The sequence below is a fragment of the Platalea leucorodia genome, assembly GCF_965183815.1.
Source record: "Platalea leucorodia genome assembly, chromosome: W".
Classification (NCBI taxonomy): Eukaryota; Metazoa; Chordata; class Aves; order Pelecaniformes; family Threskiornithidae; genus Platalea; species Platalea leucorodia.
The window spans coordinates 33,806,935-33,831,965 of record NC_138859.1 but is presented as its reverse complement, the minus strand read 5'-3'; the positions used below and the strand labels follow the sequence as shown (position 1 = coordinate 33,831,965).

Sequence of the window (25,031 nt, the reverse complement as noted above, 5' to 3'; positions counted from 1 at the left end):
TCTTACAGCATGTCTGCAAACACCCTAGGTTCAATTCAACCAGTGACATATTTTAGGGCATGCGATGTGAAAGAGGGAATTTGGTTTGTGGGGACTTTCCAGGGCTACCTTTATATGAGCTAGCTCAGGTACTTCCAGAAATTAACTTTTGAGCAGAGAGTGGGGAAGAAGCAGGAAGCTTTTAGGCTGGCTCTTCTGCCCCAGAGCCTGCAATGTGAAACTTGTACCTTCAGGCACAGCTCCAAAATCCTTATTCTGTGTCAGATGAGCCAGTTTAAAAAGTTCCCACTCCACTCTTATCTTCCAGGTACTCATTCCCATATCTTTCAGTTGTTTTTAACTAGACTATTAAACATACCTATCCTTCTGGATGAAGACATATTAGTCAAATTGACACTGCTAACAGAGTCATAATCATAGAATCATAGAATCATAGAATCGTTAAGGTTGGAAAAGACCCTTAAGATCATCGAGTCCAACTGTTAACCTAGCACTGCTAAGTCCATCTATACCATGTCCTTGAGCACCACATCTATCCGTTCTTTAAATACCTCCAGAGATGGAGACTCAACCACTTCCCTGGGCAGCCTGTTCCAATGCTTGACCACCCTTTCGGTGAAGAATTTTTTCCTAATGTCCAACCTAAACCTCCCCTGGCACAGCTTGAGGCCATTTCCTCTTGTCCTATCCCTTGTTACTAGGGAGAAGAGACCGACCCCCACCTCACTACAACCTCCTTTCAGGTAGTTGTAGAGAGCAATAAGGTCTCCCCTCAGCCTCCTCTTCTCCAGACTAAACAACCCCAGTTCCCTCAGCCGCTTCTCATAAGACTTGTGCTCTAGACCCTTCACCAACTTCGTTTCCCTTCTTTGGACATGCTCCCCGCTCCTCCCCAGGTGGGACGTGACAGCTCCTTGAACTCTGACAGGCTTGGTGCTGTGACCACTTCCCTGGGGAGCTTGTTCCAGTGACCAACCACCCTCTCAGTGAAGAACCTTTTCCTAAGGTCCAATCTGAACTTCCCCTGATGCAGCCTCATTCCATTTCCTCGTGTCCTGTCACTGGTCACTAGAGAGAGGGGATCAGCACCTCCCCCTCCGCTGCCCTCCTTGAGGAAGTTGTAGACTGTGATGAGGTCACCCCTCAGCCTTCTCTTCTCCAAGCTGCTAGTACTGTTTTCTGTCTCTGTCAGAGGACAGTCTGTCAGAGGACAGACCCCAAGAAAGAAACCTATCCTCTTTAATCTAGGTAACTAATTGACTAAAATATCATACCCAAAGGATCGTTGGTAGAAGCTCTAAACACAGTGAAACTATGAGGAAATGGTGCCACAGCCACAGCTGCCTTCTGGATGAGGAGAGAGGCTTCTGCTGAAGAATCAAGAAAGGTAGCCAACTGTCATTCCTTTCACACCTTTTCTTAGTGTTACAAACTTCTTGTGGAGGCATCTATTGTTACTGCGTTTTGTCATTTATTGTTTGGAGCTATGGTCCATTAACTGGAATCTATGGGAGGACACATCTATGGGAGAATCTATGGGAGAACTGGAATCTATGGGAGAACACCTTTTCCTCATTGGCAATCCGTCTCTGTCAGTGCTGCTTTCTACTTTTCCAGATAAAATGTCCTGATTCTGTGTGATTCTACTCCATCCCTCCCTCTAAGCCTTCTTAATTTGTTGGTGAAAGTAGTGGGGAGAACAACAGTGTTTGTTTGGTTTTGCTAATTACTTTTATGGTTTCAGATAGTTATCATCTGTTGTGTTTTAACCCTGGTAGGCTGCTAAGCACCACACAGCTGTTCACTCACTCCCTCTCCAGTGGGATGGGGGAAGAGAACTGGAACGGCAAAAGTGAGAAAACTCATGGGTTGAGATAAAGACAGTTTAATAGGTAAAGCAAAAGCCACACGCGCAAGCGAAGCAAAATAAGGAATTAATTCGCTACTTCCCATCGGCAGGCAGGTGTTTAGCCATCTCCAGGAAAGCAGGGATTTATCACACGTAACAGTTACTTGGGAAGACAAACGCCATAACTCCGAACGTCCCCCTCTTCCTTTTTCTTCTTCCTTCTTCCGTCTCCCTTTCCTGAGCATGATGTCATATGGTACAGTATATCCCTTTGGTCATTTGGGGTCAGCTGTCGTGGCTGTGTCCCCTTCCAACTTCTTGTAGCACAAGCCTACTCGCTGGTGGGGCAGTCTGAAGAGCAGAAAAGGCCTTGACTCTGTGTAAGCACTGCTCAGCAGTAATGAAAACATCCCTGTATTATCAACGCTATTTTCAGCACAAATCCAAAACATAGCCCCATACTAGCTACTATCAAGAAAATTTAACTCTGTCATCCCGGTCAAAACCAGCACATTCTCCACCCCTTATTCCATACCATTTACATCATGCTCAGGTCCCACACTATCCAACACATCCTAATTAACCACCACCCCCCTTCCCGTCCTTTGATATAATACACAGATATCATTCCCTTAGTCTATGGACCATCCCTGTGAAATGTCCGTGAAATGTCCATAAATGTCCATTGAGTTCATTTAGTCCATGACTTTGGGCTCCATCTGTTATGGTGGTCACCCCACGTTGGGTGCCAGAAAGGACTGTCGTGGTTTAACCCCAGCTGGCAACTAAGCACCACACAGCTGCTCGCTTACTCCCCCTGCAGTGGGATGGGGGAGAGAATCAGAAGAGTAAAAGGGAGAAAACTCATGGGTTGAGATAAAGGCGGTTTAATAGGTAAAGCAAAAGCCGCGCGCGCAAGGAAAGCAAAATAAGGAATTAATTCACTACTTCCTATCGGCAGGCAGGCATTCAGCCATCTCCAGGAAAGCAGGGCTCCATCACGCATAATGGTTACTTGGGAAGACAAACGCCATCACTCCAAACGTCTCCCCTTCCTTCTTCTTCCCCCAGCTTTATATGCTGAGCATGACGTCATATGGTATGGAATATCCCTTTGGTCATTTGGGGTCAGCTGTCCCAGCTGTGTCCCCTCCTTGGGGAGGGGTTGCCACATCCATTCTGGTGGTTGTAGAGGACATGGCCTTCTGCCGGGTGGAGACCATAGCTGAGCTCCTTCTGAGAGGGTGATGACCACCAGCTGAACTTACCTTTTGAGCTGGCAGAGCTTCAGCACCCTGCCTGCACACCCTGCCTGTGCACACTGCCGCGCAAACTGCCGTGCCACGCCCTGGCTGCTGCGCCGCGTCCTGGCTGCCGCGCCGCGTCCTGGCTGCCCATCCTGTTTGCCACGCTCCCTAGAGGCCGTTGAAATCCCCCGCGGTTGCTCCTGGCTACGCCCCTCCCCGCTGCGTCAGCCTTGCTCGCGAGAGCTGGCGGCTCTCGCTGCGTCCCTTGGCACGTCCACGGGTTTCCCGGGCTCCAGGAACCCCACCCTTAGCCTCGTCGCCTTGCGCTCAGCCATGGAACTTACTGTTGCCGCCGCTGTGCTTCTCGCCGACTGAGTGTTGCTTACGGTTTCACTGCGTTTATATCTCCCGCAGTTGCTCCTGGCTATGCCATGTAAATATTACAGGGCATGCAGTCTAATGTAGAGGAAAACCCCTCCACCCTCATTACAGAGATTTCTTATGGCTTGACACAGCCCCACAGCCCTGTATGTGATATGTTACTTACCTCATGAGATAGTGTTAGTATGTGGAGAGCTATGCCCCAACACAAACACAAAAGAGTGAGAACAAATTAGAGAAGGGGTCATGGATCCATGACTACTTGCCCTGTGTATTCAGATGCATTATGCAGAAGTGTATTGAAGACTGCTAGAGTACTATTTGTGTACTGCCTCTGAAACCTGGAAAGAAGTTCCAGCAGAGAATTTTGTTTTGAAGCAGATGTAATTAAGCTCTGTGTCAGGACAAATATTTGGATCAAAGAAACCTGTAATAGTACACCCTGACTGGGTGCAGCAAGAATAGTCCTTTCTATTCAGTAATGCGTCTAGCATATAGAGTAGACTACATATCTTTCTCATATCTATTTTCATTTACCAGTGCTTTGGTCTAATAAATTTTCTAGCTGAATGTTTCCGTAGGGGTCAGTCCTAGCTCCCATGTTCCATCTATTATTTTGACTCATTTTGATGATAATTTTAGTATATTAAATGAGCTGCTTTGACTGCCTGTTCTATGAAATCTTACCTGTGGCTTAGTAATGTACTATTCATTAAGGAAAGGAAATTTATTCCTTACCACAGTTACTTAACACAGCATGGGGATTAATCTTCCTTCCTACTTGCATTCTGGGGCCTTAGCTAAGATTAACAAAATTAATAAAATGATAAATGTAACTGACTTTAAGGGAGGAACTTACTCGTGTTTGCTTTGAACTATTGATTTTCTTACACTGGAAGGTCATTTAAATGTCTTCTAAGAATTACTGAAATGTTTATTGATTTGGTGTTTTTTTAATTATTTTTTTATTATATCTACTCCTTATGCTTTCTCTTTTGCCTTCTGTTCTATTAATAGATAACAGAGTCTCCATGGCTCCATTATATAAATAAATATGGGACACATAAAGAGACAAGAATACAAATATTGAGGAAGATGGTGACTTATTTAGGAATATGACGTGATTTTTTTAAAAAAGTAACAATTACATTTAAAAAAGATAAATACAGGTGGAGTAGTCAGCAGGAAATGAAAAGCATGCTTAATTCTCTCATAATCATCTGTGGAAAGTCAAAAAGCCCTCCTTGCTTTGTATGTTTAGAAGAAAATTGGACAAACCCTGGTAAATTAACTGGAGGGAAAAATTCTGCTGCTGCAGGGAGATGGACTGTATTACATAATAGAATTTAGAGATGGAAAATACCCATGATTTTGACTCTTAGCTTTATGGAATCACAGCTGACAAGCTATTAAAGTGAGATGAAAGCATCAAGGTTACCAGAGAAACTATTGTAATGCATCTCTCTAGTACACAAGTGGCAGGTGGTCATTTAGCTCGGAGCTGCTAGTTTAGAGGAACCAAATTTCCACTCACAAATATTTCCTATGTGGTTCTACCGGCATTTTCTTTTCATCATTTTAAGTTTTTGCCCATATGTTTAAGTAGGTTTAGAGGTTACAAAACATGACATGATTTCAGCACTTGAGAAAAATCATAGAATCATAGAATCGTTAAGGTTGGAAAAGACCCTTAAAACCATCGAGTCCAACCGTTAACCTATCACTGCCAAGTCCACCACTAAACCATGTCCCTAAACACCACGTCTACCTGTCTTTTAAATACCTCCAGGGATGGAGACTCAACCACTTCCCTGGGCAGCCTGTTCCAATGCTTGACTACCCTTGCGGTGAAGAAATTTTTCCTAATATCCAACCTAAACCTCCCCTGGCGCAGCTTGAGGCCGTTTCCTCTTGTCCTATTGCTTGCTACTTGGGAGAGGAGACCAACACCCACCTCGCTACAACCTCCTTTCAGGTAGTTGTAGAGAGCGATAAGGTCTCCCCTCAGCCTCCTCTTCTCCAAACTAAACAACCCCAGTTCCCTCAGCTGCTCCTCATAAGACTTGTGCTCTAGACCCTTCACCAGCTTCATTGCTCTTCTTTGGACACTCTCCAGCACCTCAATGTCCTTCTTGTAGTGAGGGGCTCAAAAATGAACACAGTACTCAAGGTGCGGCCTCACCAGTGCCGAGTACAAGGGGACAACCACCTCCCTAGTCCTGCTGGCCACAGTATTCTTGATACAAGCCAGGATGCCATTGGCCCTCTTGGCCACCTGAGCACACTGCTGGCTCATATTCAGCCAGCTGTCCACCAACACCCCCAGGTCCTTTTCCGCCAGGCAGCTCTCCAGCCACTCTTCCCCAAGCCTGTAGCGTTGCATGGGGTTGTTGTGACCCAAGTGCAGGACCCGGCACTTGGCCTTATTGAACCTCATCCAATTGGCCTCGGCCCATCGATCCAGCCTGTCCAGATCCCTCTGTAGGGCCTTCCTGCCCTCCAGCAGATCAACACTTCCACCCAACTTGGTGTCGTCTGCAAACTTACTGAGGGTGCACTCAATCCCCTCATCCAGATCATCAATGAAGATGTTGAACAGGACCGGCCCCAATACTGAGCCCTGGGGAACACCACTCGTGACTGGTTGCCAACTGGATTTGACTCCATTCACCACCACTCTCTGGGCTTGGTCGTCCAGCTAGTTTTTTACCCAGTGGAGAGTGCACTTATCCAAGCCGTGAGCAGTCAGTTTCTCCAGGAGAATGCTGTGGGAGACAGTGTCAAAGGCCTTGCTAAAGTTCAAGTAGACAACAGCCACAGCCTTCCCCTCATCCACTAAGCGGGTCACCTTGTCATAGAAGGAGATCAGGTTGGTCAAGCAGGATCTTTCCTTCATAAACCCATGCTGGCTGGGCCTGATCCCTCCCGATTGTCCCACACGTACCGCGTAATGGCACTCAAGATGATCTGCTCCATGACCTTCCCCAGCACCGAGGTCAGGCTGACAGGCCTGTAGTTCCCCGGATCCTCCTTCTGACCCTTCTTGTAGAGGGGCAACACATTAGCTAACTTCCAGTCAGCTGGGACCTCCCCGGTTGACCAGGACTGGTCAAGATACACCATTTCCTGTACCAGAACCAAAATGCTCCATTCTCCTTTGGCTTTAGTGGCATATATTCTCTGAATGTATACTTCCTACATGAGAGCAATTCACACAGGGACTGATAGAAGAGAAGCTCTGGAAATTATTGTTCCTGTCTCAGACACATGCTTACAAACAGAATAGTGTCAGAGACAATTCAGTATGCAGCTGTAAGGCTCTCAATCAAAAGAGCATTGCTTTAACCCTTTTAGAGGCATGTGATTTCCTGAAGGGCATGGTCTCCCTGCTTTCTTCTTGAAGATCAGACTACCTCCATTTACTTGTATTTGCTTATCAATCACAACGTAACACTGCACAGATTTTGTTGGGGACTTTCCTTGAATAAGACCCCAAGAAATAATAGAGGGTGGTTGAAGGAACCAGTGTGGGTGCTGTTTGTCAAATGTTGCCCTTCCATAGCCACACTGCAGAAAACTAGTGATTAATGGCTTGTTCTTAGATCATCTTAATCCTGTTTTCCTATGAGGAAATGCAGTTCCTGCAGTTTGGAGTGGGCCCAAGTGCTAACTTAAACAGTTCAGCGATGTGGGCTTTGATGTATGAACACAATGCAGTTGAACAGACAGTACCATTTCATCACATTGGCAAGCCTAGTTAATGCAAACAAACCCGGGTTTGATTTACAGGGACAGGAAGCATTAGACATTGTTAAGATGATTATTCCTGCCTGATGATAAAACAGTTTCTGCATATACATCCTCCTTCCCACCATCATCCCTCCCCCCTTCCCCAGCCCCAGCTGGGGTGTTGCATCACACCACCCCCAACCCACCAATGGATGGCCGCGGCTTGCTGTGGCAAGTGTCGCAGAGCCCTGCACGGACTATCAGGGATTGGAATTGCCGGAGGGCATGTCCCAATGGCAGGCGGGGCTGGGCAGCCTGGGGAGCCCTGTGGGGCCAGCAGCAACAAAACACTTTCACTGCAGACAAATGGGAAGTGTCTGCACAGACTTTCCTGTGTTTAATTTTATTACTGTAAAAATGGGGGGCTGTTGTTTCTTTCATGTTTCATTTCAAGCAATTTTAATTATAGATTTTTGCTATATCAGAGGCGTTGGAACACAGCAATTCAACCTATTGTGTCTGAGGCAAAAACAGAGTAACCTTCTGGAAACATAAATATATTCCAGTGCTGTAAATATAGATGACATGCTGAAGAATTTTAAGCAGTCAGAAAGGTCATTGACACCACACATGAAGCACTACAGAGCAAAAGATGAGAAAAACATTGCTTCCCCTCAATAGCTTTTTCAGGTGTTTGTTTTTATTTGAAGGGAGTAAGACTAAAATATATTTTTCCAGGCTACTAAATTTGCATAGATCATAAAAATAAACTTAATTCTGGTTGCCTATGTATCAATTTTTAGCTTTATCCTTTTATGTATCCAAAGTCTGGTTCTGACCCTGACTGAAAGAGTAGTTTATCATCTTTTATCCCTTAGACTGTGTTGTATGAAATGTATGAAATATTATAGTCACCTTATCATAATGGCAACTTAAAATGATTTGGGAAATAATTTTCATATCTGCTATTGAGAATTTTCAAGGAAACCAAGGCCTTCTTCCAATGTACCTCAGCAAACAACACTTCAAATACTTCTCTGCTGTTAAGATCCCTGAGAAATTAAGCTGCTGGTTATGTTGGAGATGATATGCGAGAAATAAGACAAAGGATGCTAAGGCAGAGGACGTTAATCAGCCTCTGTAAACAGTTAACAAGACCTGGCCTGAGAGAAGAAACAGGAGGACACCACAAAACAGTCTAGCAAGGAAATACCAAGATAAGCACGAGAAAACAAGGCCGCTGATAAAGCCGAAGTAAGAATCACTTGAACCATGAGTGGACTATCCTAATTAACATAGTAAAACCCACACCTCCATCAGTGAAGCCCCCAGCCCAAGCAAAGACCCCTACCCACTGAGCATGCGCTGTAAAATTAAAACACACTGTACCTTTAAGTGGAGATGAAGCTTGTGAGAACCAATAGAAGCAAGGATGAATAAGTGGAATTGTGAAAATACTGATAACAGCTACTCAGAATGTATAAAATGTCACTGTATGTTAACCAAGGTGTGCTAGCTTTGTGGAGTTACCACCTAGCACCCATCTCTGCGCAGACATGAAATAAACAAATATCTCGACTCTGTGTGTTATTCGGTTTTTTTGCACACTGGGTAAAAGAACCCTGCTTTTTGGGACAAAAGTTACATGCTTAGTTTACCTTGGTGAAGCATAGAGAGATAGTTCTGGTGCAAAATTACAAATCACACTGGTAAGACAAAACAAACAGACAGGCTAGAAATATTTTGTCACAATGCCATTATTATATCTATTGTAGAAAAGCTAGAGCAAGAACAAAGAAAGTGTAAAGAAAAGAAAAATCACAAGGCTGCAATTTAGTGTCTAATGCAATGCCTCTTATAAACTGGAAACAGTTTGCACCACATGACTTTCTTTGGATAGGAAAATAATTGTTTATTTTGGTGTATGTTCTAAAGAGAAGAGATGGCTGATTCAAGAATATTACCACATATTTATCTGCAGTAGTTAAAGAAGTAAAAGGGTAATTCTGTTGACTAGTCCATAAACATGATGATAAATTATCTCTGTGAAGGAGTGTTTGAGGGGAGCGTGAAAACATTTGAATGAACTGCCCTCCCCCATTTTTTTTATTTTTGTTTAAGACATCCTTACCATGTATACATTTTACACTGATATTTTGAACAAACCAAAATTCTAAGTCTGCCTTAGATGGGCAGATGTATTTACATTTTAATAGAAGACTTAATTAGAAAAGCAATTAAATGACAATACATATTTTGTATTCGTTTTTGTGTTTCTTGTAAGGTTTGTCCTCCATTGATTCAGGTGGTTCCTTCTATAGTAATTCCTATAACATGCTACTCAAGTCATAGGTTACAACAATTTAAAGGTATTTACATTACAATCATCTCCACCCCTGGCCCCTTTGGACCAGACCATTGGGTTTAACACTGCAATGGACTCCTCCCCTTGCCCCTGCTCCGGCTTGGACTTATTCACAGACTGCAGTCCCTTAGGGGTTTACCTGCTCCAAGTGGAGCCTTATCTATGAGCCACAGTCTCTCCAGGGGTATACCTGCTGCGGCATAGACTTATCCACAGCCACAGTCACTTAGAGGTGCACCTGTTCCAGTGTGGCCTTCTCCATGGGCCACAATGCCTTCAGAGATATACCTGCTCCAGCGTGGCCTTACCCACAGCCATAGTCCCTTCAGAAGTGAACCTGCTCCGACATGGCCTTACCCATGGCTTCAGTCCCTCCAGGGGAGTACCTGCTCTGTTGTGGGCTTACCCATGGCCACATGCTTTGAGGCGTTCCAGCATGACCTCATGCACAGCCACTGATGCTTCAAGGTGTACCTGCTGCAGCACGGACTTATCCACAGCCACAGATGCTTCGAGGTGTACCTTCTCCAGCGTGGACTTATCCTTGGGCCACAATCCCTTCAAGAGGTATACCTGCTGCGGCACAGACATAACCATGGCCACAGGCGCTTCGAGATGTACCTGCTCTGGCATGGGCTTATCCACATCCACAGATGCTTCGGGGTGTCCTGCTCCCACATGGACTCATCCACAGGTCACAGTCCCTTCGACTCAACTTCACACTGGAGTTCTAGCCTGTCCAGTACAGGCAGCACAGAAAAAACAGCAGCGATGCCCTGGCCATCTGCCAGCCCAGGTGCATGGCTGTTGTTGTTATCAAAATGTTCCCAGGCACAGCAGAGTAAGATGATAAGCAGTTCAGCAAGCAGCAAAAGCAAAAAGCAGCCACTAACGAGCACTAGACTCTAATATACAGTAAGGCAAGCAAGCCCCATGGCAAGCACAGGAGTCTGCCAATTAATAGCTAAAAAGCACTAACAGCTATGAATTCGATCTAGCACATTCCAATCAAACCTGTCATTATCTCGAACCCTTCATGCCCCACGTTGGGCGCCAAAAAGGACCGTTGTGGTTTAACCCCAGCCAGCAACTAAGCACCACACAGCTGCTTGCTCACTCCCCCTGCAGTGAGATGGGGAGAGAATCAGAAGAATAAAAGTGAGAAAACTCATGGGTTGAGATAAAGACAGTTCAATAGGTAAAGCAAAAGCCACACGCACAAGCAAAGCAAAGCAAGGAATTCATTCAGTACTTCCTATCGGCAGGCAGGCATTCAGCCATCTCCAGGAAAGCAGGGCTCCATCACGCATAATGGTTACTTGGGAAGAGAAACGCCATAACTCCGAATGTCCCCCCCTTCCTTCTTCTTCCCCCAGCTTTATATACTGAGCGCGGTGTCATATGGTATGGAATAGCCCTTTGGTCAGTTGGGGTCAGCTGTCCCAGCTGTGTCCCCTCCCAGCTTCTTGTGCATCTGGCAGAGCATGGGAAGCTGAAAAGTCCTTGACTAGTATAAACACTACTTAGCAACATCTAAAACATCAGTGTGTTATCGATAACTTTATTCGCATCCTAAATCCAAAACACAGCAATACAGGAGCTACTAGGAAGAAAATTAACTCTATACCAGCCAAAAACAGCACACTGCTAAACAGAAAACTTACAACACATATGTACATGTGGTTTTATGTGTTTGGATATATGCAATTTCAAATAAATAGAAGCATGATTATCATATTATTGAAAGTAAAGCAGGTTCTTCTCAGTCACCTACTAATTTAAAAACTGTAACTGGTGATCAGTTTATGCTGACTGGCTGCCAAACAATAGCAATTATGTGCAATAAAAGCAAAATTAAGCGGTGAGTGTTGCTGTTTTACAGCAGCACATGGCAAATACATGTCCTACATCTCGAATCACATGGAAGACAGGAAGGTGATTAGAGGCAGCAGCATGGCTTCACCAAGGGCAAGCCTTGCCTGACCAACCTAGTGGCCTTCTATGATGGAGTGACTACATTAGTGGACAAGGGAAGAGCTACGGATGTCATCTATTTGGACTTCTGTAAGGCCTTTGACACGGTCCCCCACAACATCCTTCTCTCTAAATTGGAAGGATATGGATTTGATGGGCGGACTGTTCGGTGGATAAGGAATTGTCTGGATGGTCGCATCCAGAGGGTAGTGGTCAATGGCTCGATATCCAGATGGAGATCAGTGACGAGTGGTGTCCCTCAGGGGTCCGTTCTGGGGCCAGTGCTGTTCAATATCTTCATCAATGACATAGTGGGATCGAGCGCACCCTCAGCAAGTTTGCAGATGACACCAAGCTGAGTGGTGCAGTTGACATGCCTGAGGGATGGGATGCCATCCAGAGGGACCTGGACAAGCTCAAGAAGTGGGCCCTGTGAACCTCATGAGGTTCAACAAGGCCAAGTGCAAGGTCCTGCACATGGGTCGGGGCAATCCCCATTATCAGTACAGGCTGGGGGATGAAGGGATTGAGAGCAGCCCTGAGGAAAAGGACTCGGGGGTACTGGTGGATGAAAAGCTGGACATGAGACTGCAATGTGTACTTGCAGCCCAGAAAGCCAACCATAACCTGGGCTGCATCAAAGGAAGAGTGGCCAGCAGGTCGAGGGAGGTGATTCTGCCCCTGTACTCCACTCTCATGAGACCCCACCTGGAGTACTGCATCCAGCTCTGGGGTCCCCAGTACAAGACAAACATGGACCTGTTGGAGTGGGTCCAGAGGAGGGCCACAAAAATGATCAGAGGGATGGAACACCTCTGCTATGAGGAAAGGCTGAGAGAGTTGGGGTTGTTCAGCCTGGAGAAGAGAAGGCTCTGGGGAGACCTTATTGCAGCCTTTCAATACATAAAGGGAGCTTATAAGAAAGATGAAGAGAGACTCTTTATCAGGGCCTGTTGCAATAGGACAAAGGGTAATGGTTTTAAACTAAAAGAGGGTAGATTCAGACTAGATATAAGGAAGAGATTTTTTACTGTGAGGGTGGTGAAACACTGGAACGGGTTGCCCAGAGAGGTGGTAGATGCCCCATCCCTGGAAACATTCAAGGTCAGGTTGGACGGGGCTCTGAGCAACTTGACCCTAGTTGAAGATGTCCTTGCTCATTGCAGGGGGGCTGGACTAGATGACCTTTTAAGGTCCCTTCCAACTCAAACTATTCTATGATTCTATGAAATACCATTTCCTTCTGTCAGCTGTATCTTGATTACACACACTCTCAGTCACACAGGCACACATTCTTTCTTACACCCACACACATTTACGCATGTACTCTTGTTTTTTCTTGTTCGCTCTCTTTCCTGTAGGTTTTATCTTGAGGTCACTGAAACCAGAAAAGAGGAAGAGTATAGAGCACAACTTTTGAAAAGAAATGATAATAAAGTTCTCACTCTTTGGGGAAGAAAAGCAAAGGAAAAAAAAGAACAAGACAAAAAACCTACTCCAGTTCTTCTTCTCACTGTGATAATTGTTTTTCTCCTACCAGCAGGTGTCCTAGTAGTAAATGTTACGTGGAGGAACAAGACTTATGTGGGAACACTGCTGGACTGCACAAAGCATGATTGGGCCCCTCCCAGGTAGGCAATCATTCTGGGTCTCTTTTTTCTCTGCTGTATTTTCACTCCCCAATCTCTGTCAAGAGACTATACAGAGATTAATAAAAAACAACTGGGTATAATTGAAAACATGTACCAGTGAATGAATAATTCTGTGTTCCACACTGAAAAGTGGGGACATTAGGGTGAAAGTTTTTATTTGAGAGGGAAGGGGAAATATGTGGGGAATTAACTCAAAGGAGAATTAATTTAAAAATACATTTTTAGAAGTTTGGAAACTTTTTCTGTTTGTTGTTCTAGTTAGATGTTTCTTTTCCATTTTTGTCTTTTTTTAATGACATTCCCTTGAGACTGCAATGTTCTCATTTGGAAGAAGGACAACCTTTCTTTAACATGGCTGAAGGTTATGTTACGGGAAGCAGTGTTGTTTTGGTATTTATTCAGTTCATGGCTCCTGCTGATGACATCTGCTCTTGTTTATATAGGTTTTGTGAATCACCAACAAGTGACCTGGAAATGCGAGGAGGCCGGGGCAGAGGAAAGCGGGCAAGGTCCACTGCAGCTGTACCTGGAAATGATGCAAGTTTTACAGAGTCTAGAGGACTTCAAAATAAGAATCGAGGTGGTGCCAATGGGAAGGGAAGAAGGGGCAGCCTTAATGCAAGTGGGTGCAGGACACCACCAAACTGTGCTGTGGATGATGTCAAAGACAACTCCTCATCCACAAACAAGAGGAAAAATAAGCCTCCAATGGAGCTAGAATTGAACTCCAGTTCAGAGGACAATAAATCTGGAAAACGTGCTTGTACTAACTCTAGAAGCACTCCCACCACCCCACAGGGGAAACTCGAGGCTACTTTTTTGGACCAAGGTTGCTCTTCTCCAGTGCTGATTGATTGCCCTCACCCCAATTGCAACAAAAAGTACAAGCACATTAATGGACTCCGATACCACCAGGCTCATGCACATTTAGATCCAGAAAACAAACTGGAGTTTGAGCCTGACAGTGAAGACAACATTTCAGACTGTGAGGAAGTGTTGAGTAATGTGGCACTTGAATGCAGTGAGCCAAGCACAAATTTGTCAAGCTTTGATCCAATAAAAGCACAGACGTCTCCTTCCTCCATCACTACTACCCCAGGGACCCCCAAAGGAAAAAGGGAGCTGACCAGCAATAGCCCCAGTTCAGTTATCAGTTCCAAAACTGGCAAGAATTCTGGCAAAAAGAAGGGTCCGAACAGTGAATTGACCAGCCTTCCAGTAATTTCTAATATGGCATCCGAACTGGACAATTGTTTGGTAGCAGATGGCAATTTGCAAACTGAAATGCCCAAATTGGAGGCTGAAGGGTTGATGGACAAGAAAATTTTGGGTGATAAAGACAAAGGCAAAAAAGCTAATCATTGCAAAGTGGATAAAAACCTTTCCAAACTGAAAACGGCCAGGCCCATTGCCCCAGCGCCAGCACCAACTCCTCCCCAATTAATAGCTATACCTACTGCAGCCTTTACAACCACCACTACAGGGACAATACGAGGACTGCCCTCTCTAACAACTACTGTTGTTCAGGCTACACCAAAGAGCCCTCCGCTAAAACCTATTCAACCAAAGCCCACAATTATGGGAGAGCCAAGCACTGTAAACCCAGCTCTCACATCACTCAAAGACAGAAAGAAAAAGGAGAAGAGAAAGCTAAAAGACAAAGAAAGCAAAGAGACTGGAAGCCCTAAGATGGATTCTAAGCTGGGAAAGCTGGAGGATTCAAAAGGGTCTGGGAAAGAATTATCTGGACATTTTTTAAAGGACCATCTCAATAAAAATGAAGTATTAACTAATGGACTGTCAGAGTCTCAAGAGAGCAGGATGGCAAGTATTAAGGCTGAAGCTGATAAGGTTTACATGTTCACAGACAATGCACCTAGCCTTTCTATAGGAAGTGCCTCCAGGATGGAACGCAGCACTTTGGTGAATGGACAATCTTCAATTGCGCTGCTGCATGTGTTGACACAAAGTGGTGCAGATTTTGCAGCCACTAAAACCAACAGTCCTGCTTACTCAGATATTTCTGATGCGGCTGATGACGGTGGCTCTGACAGCAGGTCAGAGGGCATGAATTCAAAGGCCAGCTCTCCTTCAGATATTATATCTAATAAGGAGAGTGTTGTAAAAGAACATTCTTCAACCACAACACAATCGGCTCAAGCAAAAGAGTCCCATTCTCCCTATTACCATGGCTATGGACCTTATTATTCTCCAAGTTACGTGCACTCTGGATGGGTCAATGCCCCAGCAGATGGGAACAGCAGTACCCCACAGGGACTGAAGATCAAAAAAGAGGCCGAGGGAGAGGCTGAAAAGAAAGAGAAGACAGAACTGTCAGATTCAAAGAAAAGTGAAACCAATTCCACTAATTTGCAGCCACAAAATCAGTCAGTAATAATGCAAAGACACCCTGCACTTGCCCAGTCACTTTTTTATGGACAGTATGCTTATGGACTCTATATGGACCAAAAGTCCTTAATGGCCTCTAACCCTGCTTACAGACAGCAGTATGAAAAATACTATGCGGACCAGAGACTAGCAGAACAGAAAATGGCACAAACTGGGAGAGACTGTGAAGGGAAAAATGAACCCCCCTTGAAGGAAATCGGCAACAGTGATAAGCAGAAAAATAACCCATCTGCTACTATTTCAAAGGCCCCTTCAACTCCAGAGTCAAGCAAAAATAACACTAAAATAGGGTCATCAGTCCCTAACAAAGGCAAGGAGATGAGCAAATCACAGATCCTTTCCAATCACCAGCAGCAACTTCAGTCTGACAGTTTCAAAGCCAAACAAATGGAGAACCACCAGCTCATAAAGGAGGCTGTGGAGATGAAATCTTTTATGGACTCCATGAAGCAAACAGGAGTAGATCTGACCACAAGATTTAAACAGGTGAGATCACAGAAAAGAGAACAAATGTGTCTTGACTTATAATTAAATCATGTGAGATTTTGTCTCTGATTTTGTTATGTTCTTTTACCTTTGCAGCCAACCGATCTCCGCCATGCTTTTTTCATGCTGGATAGTATTGTAGTCTGTGAATAGACCAATAGGCCTTTCAGTTGAGCTATTTGAAAAGAAAAAAAAAACTAGCAAGGTGGTGACAGAATCCAGGCTTAAAATATGAATAGACTATTTTAAATTGCATGCAAGAATAAAATAGAATTAGATTTCTCTTTTAGATGTAAATTCCAAGCAATTTTCTAAGTTCAGAAATGAGAAATTTCGAGCAAAATAAGCAGCTTTCATTGTGAGAGGACAAAGTAGATTTGAAACACAGTTTGGAGTGTTTCTTTTTTGTGTGTGTTAAATGATAGTTGGCATTTACTAAAGATGGGTGAGCTGATCCTTTGAAGAGCTGGCTTGAAGCTCAGCTCTTTATCTTAACTCAAGGTGACCTTTTTGAAATAGTTAAGTTCCCTTTCCCTCCTCAACCAACCCCAAACCCCTACAGACCTATTGTTGTGGTTTAACCCCAGCCAGCACACCTATACAATGGATGAAAACTTCTCTCCATTGAAGTTGGTGATAGTTTTGCCATTGACTTCAATAGAACCAAAATTTCATCTAGTGGCTCATGCTGACCTTACTAGACGTCAGATTTCCTTCATTTGAGGCAATGTTACTGTTTCTATGCTCTGAATCAGAGCCTCAGTGTTTAATGCTTTTATGTTCTGGTGTATGATACATCCCAGACTTCACCCTAATGGGCTGTCTTTCAAGATACAGTGGGGTCAGGTGAGTAGGATTTAGGGAGCTATAAAGGAAATGGGATGGTATGGGCATGAGAAGGAGATGATTTCTGCTGATTCAAATGAGTATTTGAACCAGACCATCCAAGCATCTAGTTCTGTGCTTATGTTTCTGTTGCATGTGCTGTGAATGTATATGTTAGACACAATGTTTACAGTTAGCTCTTGCATATCTTGTATTTAACAGTTTCCTGTTATTGTTCAGTACTGATTTGATGTAGTCTTGCTAAGAACTCACCTACTTACTTCTAGAACATACTTATAAACAGCTCTACATAATATGCAAAAATGTACTCGTGATATCCTGTACATGTTCTTTAAACCTTGTGGTCCTGATCCTGTAAATACTTATGTGTGTGCAATTTTACAAACTTAAAATAAGAGTGACTGTCAGCTGAAGGAGTCTGCCTAAATATCTGATTTCCATTCATTCATGTTTGTAATATCAGAGGCAGCATAAGCATCTCCCAGCTAGATCAGCTTTTCAGGTTCACTGTTCCAGGTAATCTAAGTGCTCTGACATATCATTAGGCAGCTTTAATTTTGTGGTTGACAGATATTTTTTGCTCTCTAGTGGGAAAATCTCTCTGTGGGTTTTAATTAAAATGTTTTATATATAGTATGGTCTCAGAACTTTGATACAATGCATATGTATTTCATGATTAAGCTAGTTAAAGGCATGAAGGAGGATATAAGATGAAGCAATTGAATTAAATATTGATAATAGTCTCTTACTCTTTCATGGGAATATTGGTTTGACTTGCAGCTCAAGGCACTGTGTAGCAAGCAAACCTCTCCACTATGTAATGCAGATACGTTATTAAAACAGCTATTAAAAATACATTAACTGAAATATTGGAAATATCAATAATAATCTTATTTCAACATTGAAGTTGAGAAAACTTTTTTTCTGCTCCATATTAGGACCCAGATTCACGAACATGGCATCATTATGTCTATCAGCCCAAATACCTTGATCAGCAAAAATCAGAACTTGATCGTGAGAAAAAGTTAAAAGAAGACAGCCCTAGAAAAACACCTAACAAGGAAAGTTCCTTGCCTAACCTTCCTGTCTCATTAGCAAGCATTAAAGAGGAGCCTAAAGAGGTCAAGCATTCTGATTCTCAATCAGCGGATGAGCGCAAGATAAAAAACAATGATCAAGAGACTCCTGTAAATTGGAAGGACTCTTGGGATGCTAGAGTGGCAGTTTCCTCACCAATGAGTCAGCATCAGTCATATATCCAGTACTTGCATGCTTATCCTTATCCACAGATGTACGATCCCAACCATCCAGCCTATCATGCAGTCTCTCCTGTCCTAATGCACAGCTATCCTGGTATGTATTCTGAAACTTGCCTTGCACACTGGTAAAGATTTACATGCTCAAAGTTCAGTAAAGCCTGCATTTTAATATTTCTGTTAGCAGCTTCATTTTGCTTGTGCTTATGCTAGGAAAAGTTCTGTAGATGAAACTCATTTAATACAGGATGTTCCTTTTATGAACTGTCAGAGTTCCCAGCTACAGTTTCTTCAACCCTTGACAGTCTGCTATTGCTGTTAGACTGACAGATAGTTTATTGCCTAGAAAAATATTCTAAGCACTTGCCGTCACAACCATTATAACTATTATTCCTTTCACTTAAAGAGAAACCATAAATGTCTGAAAAGGCTATGAGCTCAGCCCTCTATAGCCTTCATTCACCAGAGAAAATTAGGTGAAAAAAAATAGATACAATTTGATAATCACATGATCCTTTTTTGATGTTGCCCTCTGTCCTGGCATCCTCTCCTCCTACCTTGATATAACCAAACTGTAAAAACAGTAACTTGATGTGGCATTTATTGTTTACCTGCAGGGACCTACCTCACTCCAGGATTTCATTCTCCTGTTTATGGGAAGACGTCAAGAAGAGAAGAGGCAGAGAAAGTCAATACCAGTCCAAGCATCAATGTGAAATCAACCGCTGAGTCCAAAGCACTGGATTTGCTCCAGCAGCATGCCAACCGATATCACAGCAAGTCCCCTGTTGTAAGGCTTCATCTGTTGTTACTGAAGAGCAATACATTTGGGGAGGGGTAGAGATCATCATTTTAAGAAGCACACACAATCTGGCATCAAGCTATGAATGCATGATGCTTCTTTATACTGCTGCTTAAAATAAAAGTAATTTGAAGTCAGGATGCTTTCTTGGCATAAAGTGGAAATGACACATAAAACAGAGTTCTGTGCTCAGTCTTCTTAACGTAAATGAATGGACTCATATAGAAACCTATATTCTGAAATACCCATTGGTGCAGAGTTTATTGCACTTAAACAGGAAGCTCCTGTTTGTAAACAGATAATGAAATAAAAAGTTGGACTGTGGGATTTGGTAATATCCCCTCAGTATATTTGCCATGAAGCCATCCATATCTTCCGAAAAGCAGATTGCCTCTATTTCTGAAAAGCATTTGTTTCTGAAATTTTCCATGGAAATTTCAGAAATTTCCATGTTGGAGCAAACACTATTGTTCTATTGTGGTGGGTTGACCCTGGCTGGATGCCAGGTGCCCACCAAAGCTGCTCTATCACTCCCCCTCCTCAAATGGACAGGGGAGAGAAAATATAACGAAAAGCTCGTGGGTCGAGATAAGGACAGGGAGGTCACTCACCAATTACCATCATAGGCAAAACAGACTCAACTTGGGGAAAATTAATTTAATTTATTGCCAATCAAAATCAGAGTAGGGTAATGAGAAAATAAAAACAAACCTTAAAACACCTTCCCCCCACCCCTCCCTTCTTCTCGGGCTCAACTTTACTCCTGATTTCTCTACCTCCACCCCCCTGCCAAGCAGCACAGGAATGGAGGTTGCGGTCAGTTCATCACACGTTGTCTTTGCTGCTCCTTCCTCCTCAGGGGGAGGACTCCTCACACTCTTCCCCTGCTCCAGCATGGGGTTCCCTCCCACGGGAGACAGTCCTCCACGAACTTCTCCAACATGAGTTGGAGAAGAACACAGGCTGCAGTTCTTCACAAACTGCTCCAGCATGGGTCCTTTCCATGGGGTGCAGTCCTTCAGGAACGGACTGCTCCAGCGTGGGTCCCCTGAGAGGTCACAAGTCCTGCCAGCAACCCTGCTCCAGCCTGGGCTCCTCTCTCCATGGGCCCACAGGTCCTGCCAGGAGCCTGCTCCAGCATGGGCTTCCCACAGGGTCACAGCCTCCTTCGGGCACATCCACCTGCTCTGGCGTGGGGTCCTCCATGGACTGCAGGTGGATATCTGCTCCACCGTTAACCTCCATGGGCTGCAGGGGGACAGCCTGCCTCACCATGGTCTTCAGCACAGGCTGCAGGGGAATCTCTGCTCTGGCGCCTGGAGCACCTCCGCCCCCTCCTTCTTCACTGACCTTGGTGTCTGCAGAGTTGCTACTCTCACCTATTCTCACTCCGGCTACAATTCCCATTGCGCAGTTTCCCCCCCCCCCCCCCCTTTGTTAAATATGTTATCACAGAGGCGTTACCACCATCGCTGATTGGCTCGTCCTTGGCCAGAGGCGGGTCCGTCTTGGAGCCGGCTGGCATTGGCTCTATTGGACACAGGGGAAGCTTCTAGCAGCTTCTCACAGAAGCCACCCCTGTAGCTCCCCCCTCTATTAAAACCTTGCCACACAAACCCAATACATTTACTTTCAGATAGGTTGGTTCTAGTTTTAATTGTGAGCAAGTCACTGACTTGATTCTATTTTTAAAAGAATTTTTTTCTTCCTGCTCAGGCAGGTTTGATCCCCAGAGTGCATTAAGTAAGGCTGAGAACTAATTTACATCAACTCTTAACAGCTCAGATAATAGGTTGTTCGGGCATTTGCAAGTCAGCCAGGCTTAAGGGAACCCAAAACTTGTAGTCAGCATGATGGCTTCATGCTGTAGTGTGTCACCTCAAAATCTCTGTGCCTTGAAAATCTTCCATTAACCAGATACACCAGCTTTAGGCTAAGATCAAGTGCAAATCTCCAGTAAAGAGATTTCTTCATCAGAAAAAATCAGCTTCATTATTTGAATTTGAAAGGTCATTGCAGGGTAATATTAGTAAGTGGATTTTCTTTGTGATTTCCTCCCTTTTAAAATTCTCACATCAGTTTTCTTTCACCTTTTTATTGTCAGCCTGTGGAAAAATCCGCAGCTGAGTGTGAACGGGAAGCAGAGAGGGAACGAGACCATCATTCTCCTTTTAACCAGAGGCATCTCCATACACACCATCACACACATGTTGGAATGGGTTACCCACTTATACCTGGTCAATATGACCCATTTCAAGGTGAGCAGAAGGTTTCCAATGGTGGGATTAGCTTGCCTTGTGAAGTTGTTACCTTGACATTGCAAGTCATGTGTACATGAAGCGTTTTGAATAGAGATCCCCCTGTTAAATCAAAAGTGCTTAATATTTAGGAAGAAGGCTTGAAAATTCACAGCAAGGACTAACATCAAATAAATATCTTCAGGCCTGAGAAATATCAAGTTTTGTTTCCAAAACTGGTTGTCAGAGCATTATTAAAGATTTACCAGTTAAGTGGTTGTTCACGTGAATGTTTTGAATCCTACTGCAAACTGACATTAACTGCCTGAAAGGTGGCAAAAAAACAAACCAAACAACCCCCTTTTTATATAATTAGGGTTGTGTAAGCAATGAAAGAAGTATGGCAAAGACAAAAACTTTTTATACTGAACTTATTTTATGTACAAGGCATTGCAGTCACAAGGGTTTGAGTTCATTACAGTTGGAGCATCCGAAAGAGAATTCTTTGTATTTTGGCAAATGCAGTGCATAAAGTTGCAGTCGGGGAAAAAGTATCACAGTAAGACGTGATTCATTCTCCTTAGGTTTTATACCAGTCTTTGACTGTTTTTCTCTAACCCTGGATTCTAGATGAATTCAAAGAAGATTTGCTCCCATACAGAAAATACATGCTATCACAATTGGCAGCTAAAATGACATAAATTCATTATGCTCACTCAGTCCCTTCACAGTTATTTTTCCTATGTAAAAGTCTCGAAATTTCTCAGTTTGAGTCAGTGATTCTACATGACTTATGGAATGCATTATGCTTGTTCAGTAGGAAAACTGTAGAAAAGATAAGTTTTTATCAAAGTATTGTATTCTGAGCAGCTAGCATGTCATTTCTGTAATTCACTGTGACTTTTGATTCTTGTTGTTTTCTGGTACTTATTATTTCTACTGGGCTTCCTATTCAGAAATTTATACAAACCGTTTAGCATCATGCGGTGAAATACTTGGAAAGGAATGCAGTAAGTTGGAATGCTGTATATTCTTGTAAAATACCTATCAAGGAGAAGTCAGTATACTATATGAAGGCATATTGGTCATGCTGGGCAGACTGTCTTGATATTGTTGCCTGAAATGTGCTGTTTGTGTAGTATTAAAAGCCATTTTCTGATGGTAGGGTTTTTTATTTGTTTGCATTAGAGAGTCTTCCTACCATTTCTCTGAACACAAAAATCCATTAAAACCAGAAGTACATCCACATTCTTTTGTTTCTTCTTTCCTTCAGGACTGACCTCTGATGCCCTTGTTACCACTCAGCAGGTGGCTGCTCAGGCATCTGCCTCTGGTATGTTTCCTGCACAAAGAAGAAAAATATCTAGTAAATCTTGAATTATACATCTTAATACAGAGAGGAGAAAGGAAATCATAGATTTTATTGCCTGGTATATATTTCCTTGTAAGACACAGTTTTTAAGGTGGGGAAAAAGGTTGACTGGACTTTGGGTTAATTGTAGTTTTATTCTCTTTAAGATGACATTTTGTACTTGAATTGTGTCCTTTAATTGTAATACAAATCATTAAGAGGGAACAAATAATCTGTCTTCTGAGATTTTCTATAGGCTATGTTTTAGGTATTGTTATTATTAAGATAAAACAAGTGGTTATGAAATATAATTAAGATCCAAATGATTTTTAAAAGTAGTTTAAACTTCACATTCAGTTAGATCGATCTACTACCGGGTAAACGTATGCTTTTATCTAATCTGCAAATCTTTCTGGTTTGCTGATTTTATTTCCAGAAGGGTTTTCTAGGGAGGTTACATTATTTTTAAGTTACATACTTATCCCATGCATTTGCCTCTCAGTTATTTACTAGTTTTTCAATTGGAATTGCTCTTCAGCTTCCAACAGGAAAGAGACTCTTCTTTATAATAATCGTCCCATTTTAAGTGAAAAACACAAAGCACCCTTAACAGTAGGTTCTCTTTCATCACTTCCATGTTAAGTCTCAGAGTGTTTAATGTATTAGATAGCACTATAAAGTTCCATGGTTATTGGTGTCTTTCTGAAAGTTGACTGAAAACAAGTCACCATTATAAGACTCTTAGCTTTAATTATTTGAATGAAAAAGGTCTCTAGCTTTGAAAGACCTGGTGCATGGTAGAGTTTCAGAACTCAGAAGATAAATCCCAACATGTTATTTGTTAGCATTGTTAGTATAGTTATTTGTTAGCTTGGCAAGGGAGGGAAGAGGACATGACTTGCTGTCTTTTCCACTTGGGATTGAGAGTACTGTGCAGATTTCATTTCACAGTGTATCTGTGAATGTTAGGAAAAAAGGACACCCCATAGTAAAACATTCTTCTTTCTCTTTTCAGAGAATGATGAGTTTGGAAATGTACATTGTCATGTGACTGGATCACATGAGGAAGTGCTTTATTACAGACATCATTTCCATGGTATTAATTTGAAATTCCTTAATGGCAGGTAAAACCCAGTCATTTCATTTTTGTAAATTGCAGATTTCATCACAGAATAACAAATGTTGCTGTAATTAGACTTCTGTTTATATATATATATATGTGTGTGCATATATATATAACAAATATATATATTCTTTACTATTTTGTATCGGTAACCAGGCTCACACACAGGGTCTGCTGCTAAGTTGCAAACCACACAGTAAAGGAGAAATGTATTTGTCATGTTTAGAAAGTGTCAACCATGAAAGACTGCTTTTTGTTTCCTTTCTGTTCTTTTTTTTTTTTCTCTTGCTTTCTAATTGTAAATAAATAATGTTATGTAGCAGTGTGCCTGAATCTTGCATATCCTTCTGGTATTTCCCACAAGCTCTCAGAAAGGCTAACTGTGATGACACTTTGGTACAATGTAGATGTCTATTTGGTGGCTCCTATTAGGATGCATCAGTGTAAAATGTTACTGTATGCACTGTTTCATTGTAATTGTGTATTGTGAAAGATATACATTTGGAAGCCATGGGGTTGCCAGTACCACAAAAACTGTGTTGTACATAATATATTAATTTAAAATGGGGAAATAATAAGCATCTGTGAATAATGAAATGTCTTTTTTTATAGTCTTGAATGGCAAATAACTCAGTAGTCTGCATATCTGAAGACATCTGTGATTGTTCTCTTACTTGAATAGTCCTGCAGTCTTTTTCTTAATGTTTACAATTATACAGTTTTAGAAGAGAGACTTTTAACTGCCTGGTTACTTGTTTTATGCTATAATCTAGTTTATTTTATGTAAAACGTATATTGAATGCTTTCATTTTTATACCTGCCTTAAATAATTTGGCAATCAGAATAAAGTAAAAAGTTGGTTTTGTACTTTCTTGCGGTCTGTTTCAACTTGCTTTCCTGTAGCCCACTTTGAGAGATGTGTCATAGGTATAGATAGCAGAGTCTGAAGGTACCACACAGCTACTAGTCCATATCCTCAGAAGTGCTTCCTGGGACTCAGTTAATAGTGTGCACCTACAGTGATCCGATACCTTCCCTACTAGGCCTGCAATATGGTCCTCTCCTGGGTGGTGGTGTGGGACCCAAGCCAGAAAATAGAAGTGGAGCTCTGTCCATTGGCTTCAGTAGGCTTGAAAAAGGCCCCTAATAACCTTGTGTAATATTAGTGGTTCTTAAATCTCTAATGCCTTTTGTAGAGCAGCTGTGTATACTATAAATTTGTGGTGGGTTGGCCTTGGCTGGATGCCAGGTGTCCACCAAGCTGCTCTATCACTCCCCATCCTCAACTGGACAGGGGAGAGAAAAATATGACAAAAGGCTCCTG

General features: G+C 42.9%; 1 protein-coding gene across 1 annotated transcript in view; it reads left to right on the top strand.

The window, feature by feature from the left end:
• LOC309601555 (zinc finger protein 608-like) overlaps positions 1–23,712 on the top strand; it is a gene marked incomplete at both ends in the record, with an annotated part of 102,255 nt that extends 78,543 nt beyond the window's left edge. Inside the window, 7 exons of the mRNA XM_082334617.1 lie at positions 13,089–13,176; positions 13,641–16,092; positions 17,877–18,291; positions 18,812–18,984; positions 21,101–21,254; positions 22,507–22,566; positions 23,600–23,712. Of these exons, the coding sequence (XP_082190743.1) occupies positions 13,089–13,176; positions 13,641–16,092; positions 17,877–18,291; positions 18,812–18,984; positions 21,101–21,254; positions 22,507–22,566; positions 23,600–23,712 (3,455 nt within the window). The remainder of the gene's footprint in view (positions 1–13,088; positions 13,177–13,640; positions 16,093–17,876; positions 18,292–18,811; positions 18,985–21,100; positions 21,255–22,506; positions 22,567–23,599) is intronic.
• Between the last annotated feature and the right edge of the window lie 1,319 nt (positions 23,713–25,031).